The sequence below is a fragment of the Lemur catta genome, chromosome 1 (assembly GCF_020740605.2).
Source record: "Lemur catta isolate mLemCat1 chromosome 1, mLemCat1.pri, whole genome shotgun sequence".
In the NCBI taxonomy this organism is placed as follows: domain Eukaryota; kingdom Metazoa; phylum Chordata; class Mammalia; order Primates; family Lemuridae; genus Lemur; species Lemur catta.
In genome coordinates this window covers 182,019,041-182,042,780 of record NC_059128.1, presented here as the reverse complement: position 1 = coordinate 182,042,780, position 23,740 = coordinate 182,019,041, and the positions used below count along the sequence as shown (strand labels likewise).

At 34.1% G+C, this 23,740-nt stretch overlaps 1 protein-coding gene across 1 annotated transcript in view; it reads right to left on the bottom strand.

Moving 5' to 3' along the window:
* Window positions 1-4,786: 4,786 nt before the first annotated feature.
* The window catches only part of AADACL2 (arylacetamide deacetylase like 2), a 37,477-nt gene continuing 18,523 nt past the window's right edge, over window positions 4,787-23,740 (bottom strand). Inside the window, exons 4-5 of the mRNA XM_045556179.1 lie at window positions 21,760-21,931; window positions 4,787-5,637 (exon numbers count right to left, since the gene is read on the bottom strand). Coding sequence (XP_045412135.1) covers window positions 5,035-5,637; window positions 21,760-21,931 — 775 coding nt within the window. The 3' untranslated portion in view covers window positions 4,787-5,034. The remainder of the gene's footprint in view (window positions 5,638-21,759; window positions 21,932-23,740) is intronic.

Sequence of the window (23,740 nt, the reverse complement as noted above, 5' to 3'; positions counted from 1 at the left end):
TTACAAAAATCTTTATGCACACAAATTGGAAAATGAGGAGGAAATGGACAAATTTTTAGAAACACACAGCCTTCCCAGGCTCAACCAGGAAGAAATAGAATTCCTGAATAGACCAATATCTAGATCTGAAATCGAAACAGCAATAAAAAACCTTCCCAAAGAGAAAAGCCCTGGACCAGATAGGTTCACACCTGAATTTTACCATACCTACAAAGAAGATCTGGTGCCCATCCTACATAAACTATTCTCCAATATCGAGAAGGATGGAATTCTCCCCAACACATTTAACCAAGCCAACATAATTTTAATACCAAAACCAGGAAAGGATGCAACAAAAAAAGGAAACTACAGACCAATATCCCTTATGAATATAGATGCAAAAATTCTCAATAAAATCCTAGCAAATTGAATCCAAGTGCTTATCAAAAAAATAGTCCATCACGACCAAGTGGGCTTCATCCCAGAGATGCAGGGATGCTTTAATATATGCAAATCTATAAATGTAATTCACTACATAAATAGAAGCAAAAATAAAGATCATATGATCCTCTCAATAGATGCAGAAAAAGCATTTGACAAAATTCAACACCCTTTTATGATAAGAACACTTAACAAAATAGGCATAGATGGGGCCTATCTAAAAATGATACAAGCCATATATGACAAACCCACAGCCACCATCATACTGAATGGGGAAAAATTGAAAGCATTCCCACTTCGAACTGGAACCAGACAAGACTGCACTCTGTCCCCATTACTTTTCAACATAGTATTGGAAGTCCTTGCGAAAGCTATCAGGCAAGAGAGCAGAATCAAGGGAGTCCAAATAGGGAAAGAAGAGATCAAACTCTCACTCTTTGCTGATGATATGATGTTATGTCTGGAAGACCCCAAGGATTCAACCAAGAGACTCCTGGAATTGATCAATGAATTCATTAAAGTCTTAGGTTACAAAATCAATACACACAAATCAGAGTCATTCATATATGCCAATAATAGTCAATCGGAGAACCGAATTAAGGACTCAATACCCTTCAAAATAGCAACAAAGAAAATAAAATACTTAGGAATATATTTAACTAAAGAGGTAAGGGACCTCTATAGGGAGAACTATGAAACACTGTGGAAGGAAATTGCAGAGCATGTAAATAGGTAGAAAACCATACCATGCTCGTGGATTGGCAGAATCAACATTGTTAAAATGTCTATACTACCCAAAGTGATCTACAGATTCAATGCTATCCCTATTAAATTACCAACATCATTTTTCACAGATAGAGAAAAAATAATTATACACTTTGTATGAAATCAGAGAAGACCCCATATAGCAAAAGCAATTTTAAGCAATAAAAACAAAATGGGAGGTATTAATTTTCCAGATTTCAAACTATACTACAAGGCTGTGGTTCTTAAAACTGCTTGGTATTGGCACAAGTGCAGGGACACAGACCAATGGAACAGAACAGAAAATCCAAATATAAAACCATCCTCATATAGCCATCTAATCTTTGACAACGCAGACAAAAACATACGCTGGGGACAAGAATCCTTATTCAATAATGGTGCTAGCCACATGTAGAAGACTGAAACAGGACCCACAGCTTTCACCTCTCACAAAAATCAAATCACGGTGGATAACAGACTTAAACCTTAAGTGTGAAATGATTAGAATCCTAGAAGAAAATGTAGGAAAGACTCTTGCAGACATTGGTCTAGGCAAAGCATTTATGAAGAAGACCCCTAAGGCAATCACAGCAACAACAAAAATAAATGAATGGGACCTGATTAAATTAAAAAGCTTCTGCACAGCCAAAGAAACAGTCACAAGAATAAACAGACAACCTACAGAATGGGAAAAAATTTTCACATACTACACATCAGATAAAGGACTGATAACAAGAATCTATTCAGAACTCAGGAAAATCAGCAAGAAAAAATCAAACAACCCTATCAAAAAATGGGCAAACGACATGAATAGAAATTTTTCAAAAGAAGATATAAGAATGGCTAGCAAACATATGAAAAAATGCTCAACATCCCTAATCATCAGGGAAATGCAAATCAAAACCACAATGAGATATCACTTAACTACAGTGAGAATGGCCTTTATCAAAAAGTCCCAAAACAATACATGTTGGCGTGGATGCGGAGAGACAGGAACACTCATACACTGCTGGTGGGACTGTAAACTAGTGCAACCTCTATGGAAAACAATATGGAGATACCTTAAACAGATTCAAGTAGACCTACCATTCGATCCAGCAATCCCATTATTGGGCATCTACCCAGATGAACAAAAGTCATTCTATAAAAAAGACACCTGCACCTGAATGTTTATAGCAGCACAATTCACAATTGCAAAGATGTGGAAACAACCCAAATGCCCATCAATTCATGAATGGATTAGTAAATTGTGGTATATGTATACCATGGAGTATTACTCAACTATAAGAAATAATGGTGATTCGACATCTCTTTGGTTCTCCTGGAGAGAGTTGGAACCCATTATACTAAGTGAAGTATCGCAAGAATGGAAAAACAAGCATCACATGTACTCACCAGAAAATTGGTTTCCCTGATCATCACCTAAATGCATACTGGGGAATGATACCAACTGGATATCAGACTGAGGCAAGGGGGTGGGGGGACGGGACGGATGTATGCCTACATGATGAGTGCGTTGCACACCATCTGGGGAATGGCCATGTTTGAAGGTGCTGACTCGGGGAGGTGGGGGATGGGGAGGGGATGGAGGTATGATTACATGATGAGTACCAGACGCACTGTCTGGGGAATGGACATGCTTGAGGCTCTGACTCAGGGGGATGGGCGGGACATGGGCAATATATATAACCTGAGCTTTTGTACCCCCATAATAAGCTGAAATAAAAATAAAATAAAATAAATAAAAATGAGAAGCAAATGGGAAGAGGACATGCAAAAAAATGTAAACTATTTTCAATAATCACACTGCTGATGGTATTGGTGTGCTGTCCTGAAAATGATTGCTGTATAATGTGTGATAAAACAGATGAACAACTCTATAACAATTTTGTTGTCTCCAGTGTGAGAACCAGAAATCTCAGTGTGAAAAAAAGAAGATACAGATATACAGTAGAAATGTTAACAAACAAATCAATTTCTATGTTTACAAAAAATTTTATTTAGTTTATAGGCTGTCAAAATTGTAATTTTTAATTGCCTTCTGAAAGATGGATATTTGACAATAATGTCTGTTATCAACTAAATGAGTTAGATATCTGAGTTGCCCTTGGGTCAACTGGTTTGTAGATTTTCACACATACATACAAACATACACACAGACACACATTTCTTACCACATTTTCAACTTCTTAACTCGATTCAACTGATTGTTTTCACAGCAATAAATCTGCAGGTTTTTTTGTTAATGATTCCACTTAAAAGAGACCTGCAGAAGTGATTTATTATTTGGGCGATTTGAGATGAAATATTTGAGTTTTTTGGAAAAGCTTTTCTACTCTATTTTCAGATATGCTTCATTTATCAAATGCATATTTAGATTATATTCTTGAATCATAGTATGATCTGCTACCTCTAAAAAAAAATAAAATTTCACTAAAAATGTTTTTAAAAATGGTCTCCTGGCCAGGCGCAGTGCCCCAGGCCTGTAATCGCAGCAGTCTGAGAGGCTGAGGCAGGAAGATCACTTGAGGTCAGGAGTTTGAGACCAAGCTGAGCAAGAGCAAGACCCATCTCTATTAAAAATAGAAAACATTAGCCAGGAGTGGTGGTGTACACCTGTAGTCTCAGTCACTAGGAAGGCTGAGGCAGGAGGATCGCTTGAGCCCAGGAGTTTGAGGTTGCTGTGAGCTAAACTGACACCACGGCACTCAAGTCCGGGTGACAGAGAGAGACTCTGTCTTAAAAAAATAAATAAATAAGTAAATAAGTAAATAAATAAATAATAAAATAAAATAAAAATGATCTTCTAAAAGATACCTACATCCTAATCCCTGAGTGTTACTTTATATATGAAAGGGGGGAGGGTATTTGCAAATGTAGTTAATTAAGGATCTTGAGATGGGAGAGTATCCGGAATTATCTCCCAGGCGGACCCTTCTAAATGAAAACACATGTATCTTTCTAAGAGCGAGGTAGATAGAGATTTGACACAGGCAGAGAGGCCATGGGAAGATGAAGCAGAGAGATTTGAAGATGCTGGCTTTCTTGAGTCAAGTCATCTGGCTATAGTCAGAGAATACCACCAGCCACCAGAAGATTTAAGAGGCAAAAAGCTTCTTCCTGAGGATCAGAGGGAATGTGGCTCTTGCCAATGCCTTGGTTTTGGCCCAGTTATACTAATTTTGGACTTTAGGCCCCCAGAACTGTAAGAGAATAAACTTGTGTTGTTTTCAGCAACCGAGTTCAAGGTAATTTGTTACAACGGCCACAGGAAAATAAAACAGGGCCCCCTAGAGTTTATCTCGGTCAATGATTTCCATACATTTTTAGCAGCAATTTTGTTCCTTGTTTTTTTCTCTTTCCACTCATTACTACAATTTTTGTGCCTATCTGAGAACTATATTCCCTAATTTGCCAATAATCATTCTTATTTCTCAACTTTAATCAATGTTGGTCCCTATTAGGATCAACATAATTATAATAAATTACAAGTAAGGGGGAAATAGGCAGAATTACCACATTTTACATACGCACGGTCTGCAAGTCAGAATTTTTTTTTGTCATTTATTTATTTTAAATTAGGAGAAAAAAACACAACCAAAAATTATTTTTATAAGCAGGTTTCTGCTGCTTCTGAATTCCTGAATGAATTCTCTCAAAAGGATTTATTATATATTTGTAGCAAATATGTCCTTGAAAATTAAATTCTTCCTCAGCCCCGTCTAAGTGTTCAAGGACACACAGTAACTGTTACAACTGATTCAAATCTAGATTTAGACAGCACAAATGACATTTGTCTTTGCACAACAACTACAAAATGTCACAAATTACAACTCACTAAGTTAGGGGCCATACATATACATTATATATTTATAAATTCTTATCCAGCCAACTAATATACATATCTCTTATCCTAAAACCTAGATGTAAATAAAGTGGTGGTACTGTGTATAATAAAGCTCCATGAATTCCATTCTCAATATGGTCGTGAGTAACTTGAACTCCAACATTTCGAAGTCTCGAAACAAACATAAGTCCATCATCTCTTAAGATATCATATTCACAGGTAAGAATATAGGTTAGTGGCAAATTCTGTAACTGGGAATCATTGGCCAACAAGGGCGATGCTCTGACATCCGTAAGTACTGGCAATGAATAACCAGGGCTTCCAAGAATTGGTTCAGTATAAACATGGTCCTTTCTATATTTCTCAGGAAGAAGAATACTCCAGTTAACAAACTTAAACAGATGTTTTGACTCCAGAGGCATGTATTGGTTTCTTTTTACTGCCTGGGGAAATGTTTCATCGTCAGTTAAATATGAACTCACAAGTTTTATGGCCAGGTCCCTTGTCAGAAGTATACCATGCTCATTTTCTCGGAAAGATGGTAGATAGGAATCAATTATCTGTAATGTTGGGTAAATTAAAGCTTGTGTCTTGATTTTATGTTTCATTTCAGGATCATTCTGTATCTGAAAAAAATATAATGATATTCTGTCAGGCAAAAATTTCCAAAATGCCAGAGGAATGAAATTTATTTTTAATCACTTAAGCAATCATGAGGTAAACAAGTCTACATACATTGATGTGACATATCATAATTATTTTCAAAATATTTGTAATATCTATCAATAGTTCAAAAATGTCAAAGCCATTTCAACATTAAAGTTTTTAAAATATTGGTTGTGTGTGTTAGGAAAAAAAGAGAAAGAATGAGGGGGGAAGGGAGAGATAAATAGAGGCAGTAAGTCACAAGAGGAGAAAGACACATATAATAATTTTTTTTGTCAAAAGTCAACAATGGAAATAACCAAATCCTAAATATTATATTTCTGGGGGAAATTGACAGTTTATGTGTTTGTAAAAACTCATCTTGACTAAAGTAATAAAGGTGAATGGAATAAATATAACTATTAAATAATATCAACTTATTTAAAATTTTTTAAAGATATTTAAAATTTTTTATATTTTTAAAAATTTAGTACAATTTTAAAATAATTTTTATGGCTGCTAGGCAAACATTCTCAACATCATACCATAATTTTTTTTTTTTTTTTTGAGACAGAGTCGCACTCTGTTGCCCAGGCTAGAGTGCCGTGGCATCAGCCTAGCTCACAGCAACCTCAAACTCCTGGGCTCAAGCAATCCTTCTGCCTCAGCCTCCCAAGTAGCTGGGACTACAGGCATGCATCACTATGCCTGGATAATTTTTTCTATATATATATTTTTAGTTGTCCAGCTAATTTCTTTCTATTTTTAGTAGAGATGGGGTATCACTCTTGCTCAGGCTGGTCTCGAACTCCTGAGCTCAAACGACCCACCCACTGTGGCCTCCCAGAGTGCTAGGATTACAGGCGTGAGCCACCGCGCCCGGCCCACACCATAATTTTTAAGAAACATTATCCAAATGCAAAAGTACAAGGACCAAACTGAAAAAAAAAAAAAAAAGCCAGTTGATAAACATCTTATGAGAGAATGGTGCAGTGTTTAGGAAACAAGACATAGAAAATTATGAAAAAACTTGTTGATGTTCACAAAGTTCGATGTGCAAGGGCAAACTGTGGAATATTTGATAAGAAGTTTCTTTTCCTTTACAAAGAGAAAGGGCATTTTGAAGTCAGTGACCCTGTAGACTGCAGGGGAGAACCTTGAATTAATCTGCCAGGAATAATTGTCTCAGCTAGAGTCTGGCATCTACAACAATGGCATCTGGACAAATGGAAATACCTGATGCTGCACCAAGTAAAAACCTCTGTACCAGAGTATGTCTCTAAGTCAACCTCTCATCACAGTGGCTGGCTAGGCTCAAAGGAGGAACTAAATTGAAACCCAAGAGCCACTTCAGAAAGGGAGATGGGATCCTACCACCTTCACAATGCACTTCCAAGATGCTAGAGGTTTAACAACTGTAGAATGAAAATGAAATGAAACAAAGTTCTCTGACAGAAACTCCTTTAGATCCCAAATCTCTCCCCAGTGCCTTTAAGTAGATGATATACTAACCAAAGAAGATTATCATCAATATCCTACACTCAGTCATCCCACTCTGAATCTCACCAATCTAAGAAAAAAAACAGAGACCACATATACAAATCTCTTTTACCTCTTTCAGGCTAATTAGCACTTTCTCCTTATCATATAAAATATTCATAATGGATCTTTCTATTTCATTTTGAATTCTACAAACATTAACATGATATCTAAGTTATTATTTGTTTCCTTACTGGGCCTAAGATAGTAAAATATTTAATATAGTATGAAAATGATGAAAGATCAGATAAGAGAACATTGTCTGATTTATAATTTTAAAAAAATTGATACATAATATTTTACATATTTATGGGATACATGTGAGTATTTATTACATGCATAGACTGTGTAATGATCAAATCAGGGTATTTGGGGTATCCATCACTTTGAGTATTTATCATTTCTATATGTTGGGATTATTTTAAGTTCTCTCTTCTAGCTACTTTGAAATATACAATACATTGTTGCTAATTATAGTTACCTTGCTCTGCTATAGAAGCTTAAAACTTACATCTTCTATCTAACTGTATATTTGTACCCATTAACCAACCTTTCTTGTTCCCCTCCCCCACTCACACACCTTTCCGGCCTCTGGTATCTATCATTCTATTCTCTACCTCTGTGAGATCAACTTTCTTAGCTCCCACATATGAGTGAGAACATGTGCTATCTGTCTTTTTGTGCCTGGCTTATTTCATTTAACATTATGACCTCCAGTTCTATTCATGTTGCTGCAGATGACATGATTTCATTCTTTATCATGGCTGATTATATTTTATTGTGTATATATACCACATTTTCTTTATCTTTTCATCCATGGTTGGACACTTAGGTTGATTCCATTTCTTTGCTACTGTGAATAGTGCTGCACCAAACCTGTAAGTACAGGTATCCCTTTGTTATACTGATTTATTTCCCTTTGCAAAAATATCCAGTAGTGAGATTGGTCCATTGTACAGTGGTTCTATTTTTAGTTTTTTGATACAGCTCCATGCTGTTTTTCATAGTGCTATACTACTTTACCTTCCCACCAACAGTATGTAAGAGTTTTCCTTCTTTTTTATTTTATTTTATTTTATTTCAGAAATATTATTCCCTTTTTCACTTCTGATTTTTTTTATTTGGGTTTTCTTTCTTTTTTTCTTGGTTAATCTAGCAAGTGGTTTATTTTGCTTATCTTTTCCAAAAACCAACTTTTCATTTCATTGATCCTTTGTATTTTTTGTCTTTATTTTGTTGAGTTCTGCTCTGATCTTTATATTTCTTTTCATCTACTAATTTTGAATTTGGTTTGTTCTTGCTTTTCTAGTCCCTTAAGGTGCATTGTTAGATTGTGTATTTGAAACCTTTTATATTTTTTGATGTAGGTGCTTATTCCTATAACCTTCTCTCTTGGGACTGCTTTTGCTATATCCCATAGGTTTTGGTGTGTTATGTTTCATTCTTTGTTTGTTTCAAGATTTTTTTTCTTCCCTTCTTAATTTCTTCCTTGACCCAGTGGATATTCAAAAGCATATTTTTTAATTTCCATGAATTTGTACAGTTTCCACAGTTTCTATTGTTACTGACTTCTAGTTTTATTCCACTGTGGTTTGAGAAGATATTTGATATGATTTTAATTTTCTAAAACTTGTTGTAACTTGTTTGTAGCTTAACACATGGGTTATCCTGGAGAACGTTCCATGTGCTGATCAGAGGAATGTGTATGCTATAGCTGTTGGATGAAATGTTCTATAAACAACTATTAGGTCCATTTGGTCTAATGCATAATTTAAATCCAAATTTTTTTGTTAATTTTCTGTCTAAGCGATCTGTTTAATGCTGAGAGTGGATGTTAAAGTCTCCAACTATTACTGCATTATAGTCTCTCTCTTTAGATTTGATAATATTGGATTTATATGTCTGGGTGCTGTGCTGTTGGGTGTATTTTATTATAGAATTGTTACATCCTCTTTCTGAGATGATCCCCTTTATCATCACGTGATGACTTTCTTTGTCACTTTTTACTGTTTTTGGCTTAAAGTTTATTTTATCCAAATATATATAGCCACTCAATATATACACAATATATATATTTTATCCAAATATATATATATATGTATAGCCACTGCTGATAACTTTTTGTTTCTGTTTGCATGGGATATCTTTTTCCATCCTTCTACTTTCAGTCTATATGTTGGGTGAAGACAGGTAAGATGTGTTTCTTGTAGGCAACATACAGATGAATCATGTTTTTTTCATCCATTAAGCTAGTCTATATCTTTTAAGTGGAAGTTTAATGTGTTTACAGTCAAGATTGTTATTGCTATGTGGGGTCTTATTCCTGTCATTTTATTGTTTGTTTTCTGGCTGTTTTCTATCTTTTGTTCCTTTCTTTGTTATTTTTTACCATTGTGGTTTGGTGGTTTTTCTATAGTGGTAACGTTTTAATTTTTTTATTCCTTGCTTGTGCATTTCTACTATCAGTGGGTTTTATATTTCTGTGTATTTTCATGATGGTAGGTATTATTCTTTCATTTCTGGGCATAGGACTTTTTAAGCATTTCTTATAGGGCTGTTCTAGTGGTGAAGAATTCCCTCAGCTTTTGCTTATCTAGGAAAGACTTTACTTCTCCTTCATTTACGATGGATAACTTTTCTGGGAATTATACTCTTGGTTGGCAGTTTTTTTCTTCCAGCACTTTGAATATCATCCCATTTTCTCCTGGCCTATAAGGTTTACGCTGAGAAACCATTGGTAGTCTAATGAGAGTTCCTTTATAGATTATTTGATGCTTTTCTCTTGTTTTTAGCATTCTCTCTCTGTCTTTGACTTTAGAGATTTTAACTATAATGTGTTGTACAGAAAAGTTTTTTACATTATATTTATTCGGGGATATCTCAACTTCCTATATTGGGATGTCTAAATCTCTTGCTGGGCTTCTGAAATTTTTACTTATTATTTCTTAAAATAGATATTCTAACTCTTTCACCTTTTCTTCACCTTCTGGGACTCTGACAATTTGAATATTTTATCACTTTATTTTATCCCATATGTCACATAGCTTTTGCTCATTCCTCTTTATTCTTTTTTCTTTACTTTTGTCTGACTGTGTTATTTCAAAAGATCTGTCAGAGAAGGGACTCTCCCTGACTTTATGCCCTGTGTTATTTCACGATTCAACTGTGAAGCCCATTAAAGGCAGTAATCTGCCATGGACACCTGTGCTTAGCATAAAGTCCACTCCAGACAGTCTGAGGCATTACTGAATGCTCTCCCATACCCCAAGTGTCCTGTGACCATCTAAAAAGCATGGCACTGTCTTACAATGGTAGGTTCCCCCTTCCAAGTGGCTATATTACAAACCCTGCACTTTGCCCCTCATCATCCACAGCCCTTCTTAACCCAATCACTGGTTCACAAGGAACACTACCATCTAGCTCCCTAGTTTTAGTGTGTGTTATTCGAAGTCCTGCATGTCCACACCAACTTATCCATGGCCTGTCATCCAAGGAAGGATGGATGCATGCAAAATATTAATTTGTTATTAGAGAAGTTTCTACTTCACTAGTGATTAAGTTTTGCTAACCAAACTTAGCTTACTTGTTATTTTCAATCCAGACCACCTAAACTTCAATAGCAATAGTGATTGCTACCCCTACTAATTTTCCTTTCCATCAACCACCCCTACCCCACCCCATACCCAGTTCCAACAACATACAGTCAATGAGTATCTATATAGATTATGAATCACCATGAAGAACTTCCAATACAGGAGGATTTTTTCCCTCCTAGTGCAGGTATTTCAATCATGCTGGAGCTGAAAAACTCCAACACAAACTATTAATAGATAGAGCCCTTCAAAGATTCCAAGATGATCAACCTGCTTTCCTCCTTGCAAATTTACCCTGTCTTTCCCTGGGCCTTATTTCTCCCTCAAAAATTTCATTTCCCACTTTATGTCCTAAAAACAAGACAGTAATACACTCAAAAGTGCTAGACTCATGGTGATACCACATCCAGGAGCAATGCCCAGTCAAATAGGAAGGAAGACCTGAAATCAGTGTTGCTTAGTCGTTAACATTTTCATATCTCAGTTTGAGCCCTGGATTTACGACACATTAACTCCATACTTTAAACAAGTTACTTAACCTCATAAAACCTTAGTTTCCTGATCTCTAAAATTAAAATAATATTAGTAAATATGACATATGGTTTTTATGGGGCTTATATAAGCATTTAAAGGACAGTTCTGAGCATATGGCAAACACTCAGTAAATGTTGACTATGTGTATTGTTATCATTGAAACAAATGTAAAATAAACCCATCAGTCTGTCCTTGAAATGCTTCAGAAAATGTTTGTTGATCATCCAGCAAGCAAACCATGGGAAATATTGGCTTGGCTCCATTTCATTTGAGGATGCAGAGATGGTGTCTGGGTAGGCATCTTAATAACCTGTGTATAAACCACGGCTCTAAACTCAAAAGCCTTCTGAAAAACATACCCTGCCCCCAACTTCATGTAAGTATTACTCTATAATAGCAGAGCATTGTCATACACTGTTTCTTTTCATCATTTCAATTGCTTGCTCAATCTGATCTATTATCAAATTCTCTATTTTCATTTCACTTATTTCTCTTGAATAGACGTTTTGACCAGATGTTTCAAACACAGACCTAGCTCCCAGAAGCTCACTTTGGAACAGAACCCATCCACGTTTTAGAGATGTCATGATCGTTAATATTCAATGAGCAGTTTTCTCAGGAAGACATCTTGAGACATTTAATTTCTTCTTGTTTACATCACAAAACCCTCAAACTCATCCTCCCATCCATGCTACTTGACTCGTCTTTATTAATAATCTCCCAAACCAAATAGCTCCCAGGCCTGTAAACTCTTACTTATATTTCACTAATTCATCCACTTTTCTCCATTCTCACTGCCACCACCTTAATTTATGGCATTCTATTTGTTGCACAGAGTATTGCATTTCTTTTCCTACCACTCTCTTTTCCACTCTATCCCACTTTCCAATCTACTCTCCATTTGCAACAGTATTTTTTTAGCACAAATGTAATTAAAACTCTTCAATGACTTAGAGTCAAGTAAAAAAGTCTCACAATACCCGTCCATAATTTGCCTCTGCCAACCTCTCTAACCTTATCTCTTACCATACTTTCCTCCTTTCCTCTAATGTGGAATCTATGGATTTCTTTTATTTCTTTGGACAAGGAGCCAAGGAAAGAAACAGACAGTGACTACATAAACAAAGAGAAGAAAAATCAATCCACCCACACCCTGCTCTGGCAACTAGCAAAACCAAATATACCTAATTCCAAAGATAAGCAATCAATCGTCACTGATTTCATAGACATTCCGACCCAGTGTCTTTATTTAATCTCTAAATTTGCTCCACAGAGACACACTGAGGATAATCTGTGAGACTGTGTTCTGTTACACAATGGGTCCAGTTAAATAAAGTTCCTAATCATAGTAGGTTGAAGAGTGGCAGAGCAGTTAAACCCTGAGATATTCTGAAGGGCAGAGGAAGAAGACAGCAAGAGCACAGGTATGATGCCATGATTTGGAAATACAGAGATTAAAAAAAAATGTTGTCTCAGATTCCAAAACACTTAGAGTTTGGTTGGTGATTTGCACATGCAACAAGTAATAAGATAATAACTGTACTGTAGATATGTGTAAACTTCTACTGATGATGTAAAGATAATATAGAATAGGTTTGCCTGGAGGTGTTTCTGAAGCTTATAGAGTATCTAGGTATAGAAATCTATTTGGATATGTGGGTTTTAAGCTCAGGAGAGTGGTGCTTTCAGTAAAAGGTATAGATTTGAGAGTCTTCATCAGATAAATCAGGCAGAGAGTGAGATAAAAGATAGAATGATCAAGGATTGTAGCCTAGGAAATACCAAATTTAAAGGAATACAGAGAAGTTCACTTCACATAAAATTCAATGGAAGAAAGGTTAGAGGAGAACAAAGAGAGGGTGCTATTACAGATGCCATAGAAAGGAAGAGTTTTCTAAGATAAAGGTTGGCAAGAGTTTTAAATGATGAAAAGAGGTTATTTAAAATGTGAATAACAAAATATGTCCTTGGATTTAGGGGAAAAAAAGAGGTCATTGACAAACTTAGCCTCAGCAAGTTAGAAGGAATGGCCAGAGTAAAACACAAAGTGATGACTGAGGAAGATACACATTATGAGGGTGTGGGAAATGGGAGTATAATTTGATATTAATTGAAGTTGGATATATAAAGAAAGACTAGTGATAGGAAAGAACATTGGATAAATGGTTAAGAAAGGTTTATTAGCTTTGTCTCTCTTTTCTGTTTTTTCTTTTAATATGAGAAAGCCTAAATATGGTTACATACTAAAGTGAAAGAGCAAATAAAGTTAGAGATTTTGAAGATAGTGGACAAAAATTTTACAACTTTTAGAGAAAGATCCCTGAAGAGGTGGGAGATGAGAGGAAAACAACCCAGCAGAGGTGGAGGAATAATTTTCAATAATAAAAAAAACAAAAGAGAAGACAATAAACACGTAAACATATGAAGAGAAATTGTGCCTGATGGTTGGTTGTTTTTTGTATTGGTTTTAGAAGTAATACAGGATTTAAAGGAGGTGTATACCTGGGAGCCATTTGGCCATTATTTGTTTAAGAAAATATGTTTCACACTATAGATAACAGACTGAAAAAATAAGCTTGTCAATAAAAACTAATTTTAAATTAGAAGTCTTTTAGAGGAGAGAGAGGGATCAGGAAGAAAGAGAGAGAGAAAGAGACAAAGGGAGATTCTTTGCATAGTATTCTTTATCTGGCTAATATAACCATCCCTTACCCTTAAACTTCCACGTAAAATAACCCAGCTACTTAAGAAAAATAGTGCTTCATTAAAATTACTGTCAACATAATCGTGGACCACTTGGAATCTAAAATTCTGTAGCATGGATATAAGTATAGTTCTATTATCTGTTATGAGTTCATGTTAAAAGGTAAGGATGTAAGTTAGTGACAAATTAATTACATTATTGTGAACTCTTGTCACCAATGGTGAGAAGAAAAATAATTATCCCAAACCTGAGAAAGACAAAATTATGATGGCTTAATTTCTGATGTCATGTTGGAGCAAAACAACTTTCTTAACTGCCAAATTGACCTCCATCTGTCCACTACCAAGTAAAGCAACTTTGCTGTAATAGTCTATCAGATGAACAGCTTTTGAATGTCAAAGAGTAATAGCCCTACAAATTTTAGGCTTGCACTGTTGATGATAAGGATATTTTAGTTTTACAGACCTGAGGAAGTTAGCCAGTATTTTATTTAATCTAGCAATCATATTGAGATATTTCTTTTCCTGGGATGAGGAAGTACATCCCAAGACAAATTACTTTCCCTAGACGTGTATTCCACTTGACAGAAATAAGAGAGAAAGAGCTATTGCTAACTGACCCATAGTAGAATAGTTGAGAAATCTCTCTCAGTATTAGGAGAGGGTTACTCGGTCCAAGACCTCACAGATAATGACAGATCCCATTGCAGGCCCTCACAGAAGCTTATGCAATTCATCTTATTCAGTTAGCACACATGGATAGAAGCTTTTAGAGCAATGGTGAAGCAAGATTCAAAGTAACAGAAGACAGATATTTCTGTTTTTAATGGAATTTCAGGTGGCCTGTATAGCATTGAGATGCTGTGATTACACAGAGGCAAACAAACAAAAATGACGGAAACTAGCATACATACTAATGAAAATCATCTCATGTCTAAGGATGCTGCATGTCAATCATGTTTTTTTTTACAGAAAAAGCATCACCATTAGCAATCATTTCTGATTAATATTTGCTATTAAAATTGTTTTGAAAAAATAATTTTTTATATTTTTTAAGAAGTATCTGATATGTAAGATCATATATAGCCATAGAAATATGGCACTGAGATGCCATAGAAATATTGTTGTAAATAAGATCAGGAGACTTTATTACAACCTTATGATAAATGATAAAAATTAATAGGAATAGTATATTTAAAAAGGCCAAAACTATCGACCTGAATAAGTAGAGATATAGAACATCTTTTATAAATCACCTACATTGAAATATATATATATTTAAATCTAAAACAGAATGACTTAATAATTTCTTTAAAGTATTGAATTAAATCACATTATTCTCTGAAATTAAGAAGGTATCTATGATCCTAAATGAATACAAGTATTGCATAGATTACTTTAAAATAAAATGTAGCTGTGAAATTGGATTTAAATGCTATAATTAAATTTTAAAAATATTTTTTCCTCTAAAGATTAAGTCACTATGTCCACAAAAGTTTCCTTGACCATAGTGATCATCCAGATCATTGTGACCACCAAGCTACATTAGTGATTTTAGCATCCATAGTGATGTTGCCAGAAAATCTCCTAGTCATAAGTGAAAGATATTCATTACTTTACAATAATGGGAATATAATTGAAAAATGGGCAAAGTCCAGGAAAAAAATGTAAAATATTTTTTCTCCTAATCCATGATAAAATATTTTATAATGTGAATTAAAAACTATGAATCATTTTTTGATATACATAAAAGAAAAACAAATCTCATATTTCCTCTTGAAGTCTTTTCAGGGTACAAAAAAGTATTGCCTCTCAGTGTTGAATTCTTATTGACATTGATTTTTTTACTATAATCTATAACATAATATCAATCACAGGATCATAAGATATTGGAAAAATATGCTTTATAATAATTATGAAATAAATATTACTTCTGACGGCCCAGAATAAATCCAGTGCAGGAAGTAAAACTTTTTGATGAAAACTTAACTTACGTAGAAAGTTAAGCAGTCCATGAAGAACAAATAACTTAAAGTATATTCATAAAAATAAATAAAAAGGGTAAAGAAGATCATCTGTTTAAATGCTAACTAAGCATACTGAGTTCTGATGCAGTATTTTGAGCTATAACAATCTCTGTAAACAGATAGATCAGAACGTTTAAATTTGCACTGTCCTATAGGGTTTACTGAGATTCACATCTTTTTTATTTTTTTATTTTTTTTGGGTGCCTGTGTTAATATTTAGTATTGTGCTGCAGGAAAGCTAAAAGATAGGGTTTTCACATTTTCATAAGTCTCTATGGCTACATCCAATCATTATTTCAATTATGCTTTCCTCACTTGAAAAGCCAAGTAAATATTACAAATGTGCAAGCAGGAATTACAGGTGTGGCAGGTGTAGTTTGATCATTATTGGGTAATTGTTGGACAGCTTTCAGAATCCACAAAACTGGTTTCAGATAAAATTTATGATAGGACTTCTATACAACTTTGCATAGGAATTATTATAATGATCTCTAAACAGGCAGGGCATTCTCTAATTTTCACTCTTCATCTTACTCTCCACCCCACTCCAGCAAAATCTTTCCAATAAGTGACATAAAATTTCAAATTAATAGAATATTAGTTCAGGTTGGAACAGTTGTCAGAAATCAATAAGTCTAGTGGTTAGCAAACATTCTCTTTGGCAATGAGATTCTCTTATTTTTCCCCTAAAAAAGTTTACCTGAAACTCTAAACATGAAGGGAATTAAAGTGGAACAGTTGGGTTGAATGGAGGTGCAGGGTGTAAAACCAAGGGTGAGGCTTTGCTATCACTGCCATTTTGGCTCCATAATAGGGCTTTGTGTGTGTGTATGTGTGTGTGTGTGATGTTGCAGATTAATATATACATATAGGCATATGTGTGCATATGTACTCATACATATGTGTATACACATATATTTGCATGTATATGTATATATACATATATGTAAATATGTATAAATATGTATTTAAACTTCCTCTAAGTACTCTAACCCTGAATGTTTTATTTTAATACTTAAGAAGAAAAAAATTTTTTAAAAATAAATAAATGGAGAGGTACCTGGCATAATATTTTGCTTCAAGTTTTTACATCTAAAGTCATATTTTTAAAAGTACATAGAAGTATTTCTCAAAAAGAAGTCTAAAGAAGACTAGTTTCATCATGTTTTTTCTATAGAAAGGTAAAGTAAGTTGACATAACAAGTAAAAATCAGGAAAAACACAGCAATCTTTAAAAATTTCAAGGCCATGAACAACAAAGAAAGGCTAGCAAACTATCCCTTATAAACATAAATGCCCAGGTGGAGAAAGTTATGAACACAGATTCATAGATGAACTTATCAACCTAGATGTGTAGATGTAGAAAGTTGACATGAGTAAATAGCAGCAAAAACAAAAAACCACTGTTCAAAATGTCAAGGTCATGAAAGGCAAGGATAGGCTGAGAAACTGTCCCTTATGAACACAGAATCAAAAATTCTAGCAAACCAAATTCAACAACATATTAAAAGGATCATACACCATGACCAAGTGGGATGCAAGGACACTTTGATACATGTAAATCAATCAATGTGATACACCATATTATCAGAATGAAGGATAAAAATCACATGATCATCTCAAAGATACAGAAAAAGCACTTGGCAAAATTTAGTATCTTTTCATTATAAATGCAACAAATTAGGTACAAAGGAATGCACCTCAACATTAAAGTTCATATAGACAAGCTCATAGCCAACAACATACTCAATGGTCAAAAGCTGAAAGCTTTTCCTCCAAGATCAGGAACAAGACCGGGATGCCCATTCTCACCACATCTATTCAGTAAAGCACTGGAAGACCTAATCAGAGCAATTATTTAAGAAACAGAAATAAAATGTATCCAAATCAGAAAGGAAGAAGTAAAACAGTTTGTGTTTGCAGATTACATGATTTTATATTAATGTATAGAAAACCCTAGGAACTCTACCAAAAACCTGTTAGAACAAGTAAAAAATTCAGTAAAGTTGCAGGATCCAAAATCAACAACCAAAAATTATTTGCATTTCTATACACTAACAGCTAACTATCTGAAAAAGAAATTAAGAAAACAATCCCATTTCAATAGCATTAAAAATAAATAAATAAGTAACATACTTAGGAAAAATTTAAGGAGGTGAAAGATCTGTACACACAAAACTATAAAATATTGAGAGAAATTAAAGAAGATATAAATACATGGAAAGATGACACTTGTTCATGGATTTGAAGAATTGATATTGTTAAAATGTCCATACTACCCAAAGTGATCCCTTTGAGTATTCAATGCAATCCCTATCAAAATTCCAATCAATAATATTTTTTATAGAAATAGAGAAAACAATCCTAAAATTTATATAAACCACAAAAGACTTGGAATAGCCAACACCATCTTGAGTAAAAAGAACAAAGCTGAAAGCATCACAGTAGCCAATTTCAAAATATACCACAAAGCTATAATAATTAAAACAGTATGGTACTGGCTTAAAAACAGACATATAGACCAAAGACACAAAATAGAGAATCAAGAAATAAATGGTTGTCTTGGTTCATTTGGTGCTGCTATAACAAATTACCTGAGACAGGGTAATTTATAAAGAAAAGACTGTTTAGTTCATAGTTCTGGTAGCTGGAAAGTTCAAAATTGGGCAGCTACATCCAGTAAGGGCCTCTGGCTACTTCAATCCATGGAGGAAAGTGGAAAGGGAGGCTGTGTGTACAAAGAGATCACTTCGTGAGAAAGGAAGCAAGAAAGAGAAACCAAGGAAGTCAGCCTCTTTGTAACAACCCACTATCTCAGGAATTAATCCACCCCCTTGAGTGAAACAACATTTTCACTCACTCACTCCTTCTGGAAGGCATTAATGTATTCATGAAGCATCCATCCTCATGACCCAAACACCTCTTACTAGGCCCCACCCCCCAATACTGTCACATTGAGGACCAAATTTCAATATGAGTTTTGTCAGGAACAAAGCAAACCATAACAGTGGTCAATTGAACTTTGACAAAGGTGCCAAGAAGACACAAGGAGAAAAGATAATCTCTTCAATAAATGGTGTTGGGAAAACTGCATATCCACATGCAAAAGAATGAAATTGGACCCTCATCTTATTCCATATACAAAAATCAACTCAAAATGATGGATCAAAGATTTAAAACTTAAGGAAAACCATAAAGCTACTGAAAGAAAACTTAGGGGAAAATGTCTTGATATTGGTCTTGGCAATGATACTTTTGGATATGACCCCAAAAGTACAGGTAACAAAAATAGACAAATGGGATTGCATCAAACTGAAAAGCTGCTGCACAGAAAAGGAAACAATCAACAAACACAGTGAAGAGAAAATGGGAGAAAATATTTACCAACCATGCATCTTATAAGCGGTTAATATCCAAAATGTATAAAGAACTCAATAGCAAGAAAATAAATAACTCAGTTAAAAAATGGGCAATGAGCTTGAGTTGACATTTCTCAAAAGAAGACATACAAATGGTCAACAGTACGTGAAAAAGTGCTCAACAGAGATATCACCTCACAGATCTGTTAAAACATCAAAAAAGACAAATGATAACAAGTGTTGGTAAGAATGTAGGGAAAAGGAACCCTTATGCACTGTTGGTGGGAATGTAAATTGATCCAGCCATTATGGAAAACAGTATTTTTTGAGTTTCCTCAAAGATTTAAAAAAACTGAACTACCATATGATGCAATAATACCACTTTTAAGTGGATATCCAAAGACAACAGAATCGGTAATGTGAAGAGATAATTGCACAGGCATGTTCATTGCAGCATTATTCACAATAGCCAAGATATGAAATCAACCTAAGTGCCTGTCAATGGACAAATGGATAAAGCAAATGTGGTGTGTATGTGCATCTATATGCATAGACATCACACACACAATGGAATATTATGGAGTCTTTAAAAAGAAGGAAATCCTGTCATTTATATGACAACATTTGATGAATCTGGAGGTCATTATGCTAAGTGAAATAAGTCAGGCACAAAAGGTCAAATACTGCATAATCTCACTTATTTGTGGAATCCGGGAAAGTCAAACTCATAGAAGCAGAGAGTAGAATAGTGGTTGCCAGGGGCTAGGGGTGTAGTTGCAAGGTGACAGGGGTGAGTGGGGAGATATTGGTCAAAGGGTACAAAGTTTCAACTATGCAGGATGAATAAGCTCTGGAGATCTAATGTACAGCACGGTGACTATAGTTAATCATACTGTATTGTATACTTGAAATTTGCTAAGAGTGTAGATCTTAAATGTTCTCACCACACACAATATAATGGAATCTATGTGAGGTGATGGATATGTTAAGTAGCTTGTTTGTGATAATCATTTCACAATGCATATGTATCCCAAACCATCATGTTGTACATATTAAATATATATTAATATAATCTTTTATTTCTCAATTATACCTCAATAAAAATGTCAAAAAGAGAAAAAAAGAAAATAGAGGAGTTTGAAAGTTTCTCAAATTATTTAATGAGGCTAGTATAACCCTTCTATCAAAACTTGACAGAGTTTTTAAAAAAAGATTTTTAATAAACTAGCAAATCAAAACCAGCAATATATAAAAATTTTAATTCATCATGACCAAGTGAGGCTCATGCCTAGAATGTAAGAATAATTTAACATTTGAAAGTCCATTGGCATAATTTACCACATTAAAAGAATAAGGAAGAAAAATCACATAATCATCTGAATAGATGTATTAAGATACATTTGGCAAATTCAATACTTGTTTGTATGAAAACTATCAGCAAGCTAGGAATAGAAATTACTTCCTCAATCTGACAAAAGCTAACTATGAAAAGCCTCCAATTAACATCAGATTTGTTGATGAAAACTGAATAATTTCCTCCTCAGATCCAAAGCCAGACAGTTATATTAAATATTGTACCGGAGGCCCTAGCCAGTGCACTAATAAAGAAAAGAGGGGGAAAGGCATAGAATTAGAAAGGAAGAATTAAAACTGTTTCTAGTTGTTGAAGATATGCTTGTTTAGAAAAATCCTGGGAAACTTAAAAAAAAAACTACTAAAATTGTAAGTGAATTTATTGAGAACATAATCATAAAAGGCCAATATAAAAATCAATTGTATTTCTACATATTATCAATAAACATTTGAAAAATATTATTTTATGTGAAATTTTTACAAAATAACTCAGGAATAAATTTGAGAAAAGATGTGCATGATGTCTACACTGAAAATGGGAACATATTGCTAAGAAACTTGACAGGACCTAATAAAATATGAGATATGCCACATATACTAATTGGAAGTCTCAATATTATTAAGATGTCAATCCTCCCCGAATCTGTAGATTCAATGCAATCCTAATCAAAATCCAGTTAACCATTCTTTTAAAAAATTGACAAGATATTCTAACATTTTAATGGTAAAGATATGAGATACTAGAAACAATTTTTTAAAAGGAAGAATAAAGTCAAAGTCGGTGTAGTATTGGCACAAGTATAGGTATATACATCAATAGATCAGAAGAATACAGAAATAGTAACATTAAGGTCACATGATTGTTTACTCAAGTGCCACAGGAATTCAAAGGGAAAGAATGGTTTTCTCAAAAATGATGCTGGAAGAACTGAATATCTATGAGGAAACATAAGCCTCAACCTCTACCTCCCACCATAAAGACATATATAATGTACCTGTTGAGTCACTGCTGCTACAAAAGCACTCCCAGAACTGTCTCCTGACATACAGATTCGGGTGGGATCCACTCCATATTTTGTAAGAATTTTATCTTGAAGAAAAAACTTGACTGCAGTAAGGACATCTTCAAACGGAACAGGAAATTTGTGCTGAGGAGCTTTTCTATAGCTTCAAGAAAGAACAATAAAGCATTTATGGTTGTATCTGTCCAACCAGCTCTCAAATACCAAATAGATTCAATTTCACACCAGGCCTATTGTTTAATCTTCTAAAAACCAAGCCTGAGTTTTCTATTAACTCTTGATTAAAATGCAAATCAGTATAAAGTTTTTTTCACTCTTATACCTAAGGTGAATGGATGGCATTGTGTTTGATGAGTCAGGGGAGTGTGATGAACTCTCTCAGGATTGGAAGCAAAGTTTTTAGCCCAGCTGTATTTTGGATTGGAGAGTCTCTATAGCTTACATCACATTCTCAATGTAATTGGTGATGCAAACATTTTTTTACACCCTTGTTTAAAAAGCACCATAAATTTTTGAAGGCAACACATCTAAAAGCATATTCTAGGCAAGTGTCCTATTTTTTTCAAGATCTAGGTCAAAATTCTGCAAGCTGGAAATGCATATGCTTCATCAAAGGTAATGCTCAGCAGTTGATTCTAGATAAAAATTTTGAAATATAAATAAAATTTAAATATGCTATGGAGCTTGTCTATTTCTGGTAAATTCATTTGTAAGGAAAATTATCACATCATTATTTTAATGGTTGTAAACGGATTTTTCCCCAATACATGTGGACCAGTAAAATAGAAAAATACCTCCAGTAGCCTGTTCTTAAACTTTTTCTTTTTGATCTTCCAAATGGTAAAATTTGCAAAAATCTACACTTAATATTAAATGTTGGTGAAAAGGCTCTTAGAATTTTATTACAAACTATCTAGAAAATCCTAAATAATAGGTATATATCAAAAAGATGTTGGTATCTTTACTTAGAATGAGAAGATTTATACTTTTTGGGGAAAAGAACAACACAAATTCTAAGGATTAGATAGATTATATAAACCAGGCACAAGCTTATATCATTATATTAAGAAAGATTTAAAATAATAAGATTTATATTATATCAAAAGCTATGGTGATAAAAAGAAGAATATCCTAATATTATAAATTAGAAATATCCCTAAAAACAGGAAGTTCTTTGATATACTGTCAGTAAGCATAATAACTATAATAGCAAATACTCTCCCTGGATGATCAGATCTTCACTTTTCTCTCTAAACTTCTATAGCTTCCTAGGTTAAAAAAAAAAAAAAAAAAACACCTATGTCAAGTCCTGTAGGGATTATTGAATTACAAGTCTCTATTTCTTGTTATTATAGACTAGGGAAAAAGCGGAAGAAAAAAAAATTTCCCACTATGGTTGATGAATTTCAGAATGCATCCTGGATTTCAGAAATCCTGAGTGTTGCATACCAATATAAGTAAGAAAATACTGAACACGTCTAAGACATTCTTGTACCTTTTGGCAAAATCCAGAGTGTAAGATAACTTTTCCTGAGAGTGGCTTAAAATTCTCAACTGGTCCCAAACTTTACCACCTACATCACTCCAAACAAAAATTATTCTGAAATTAAACTTTTCTTACCTGTTCAAATACAACCCAACATCCCAAATGTATAATGGTTAGTTTACTTCCTTGTCCAGCTATGTTACTTGGGACACGAGTAAGGCCTTATAAGGCCTAAGTTTTATGTGTCTAGAGCAACAGTGTTTCAAACAATTCTCATCCTGGCCTGTAACTCAGAGATTCCTACAATAACGCGAAAATAATGGAACACTGAATCCCTTTGCGGAGCAGTCTATGTTGCAATGCTGACAAGTAAAATATATTAATTTTTAAAATTATATTTGAAGCATAGCTGATTTGATTTGGAAGTCAAACATCTACGTAGTAAAGGCAAAAATCATAGTAGTCAAA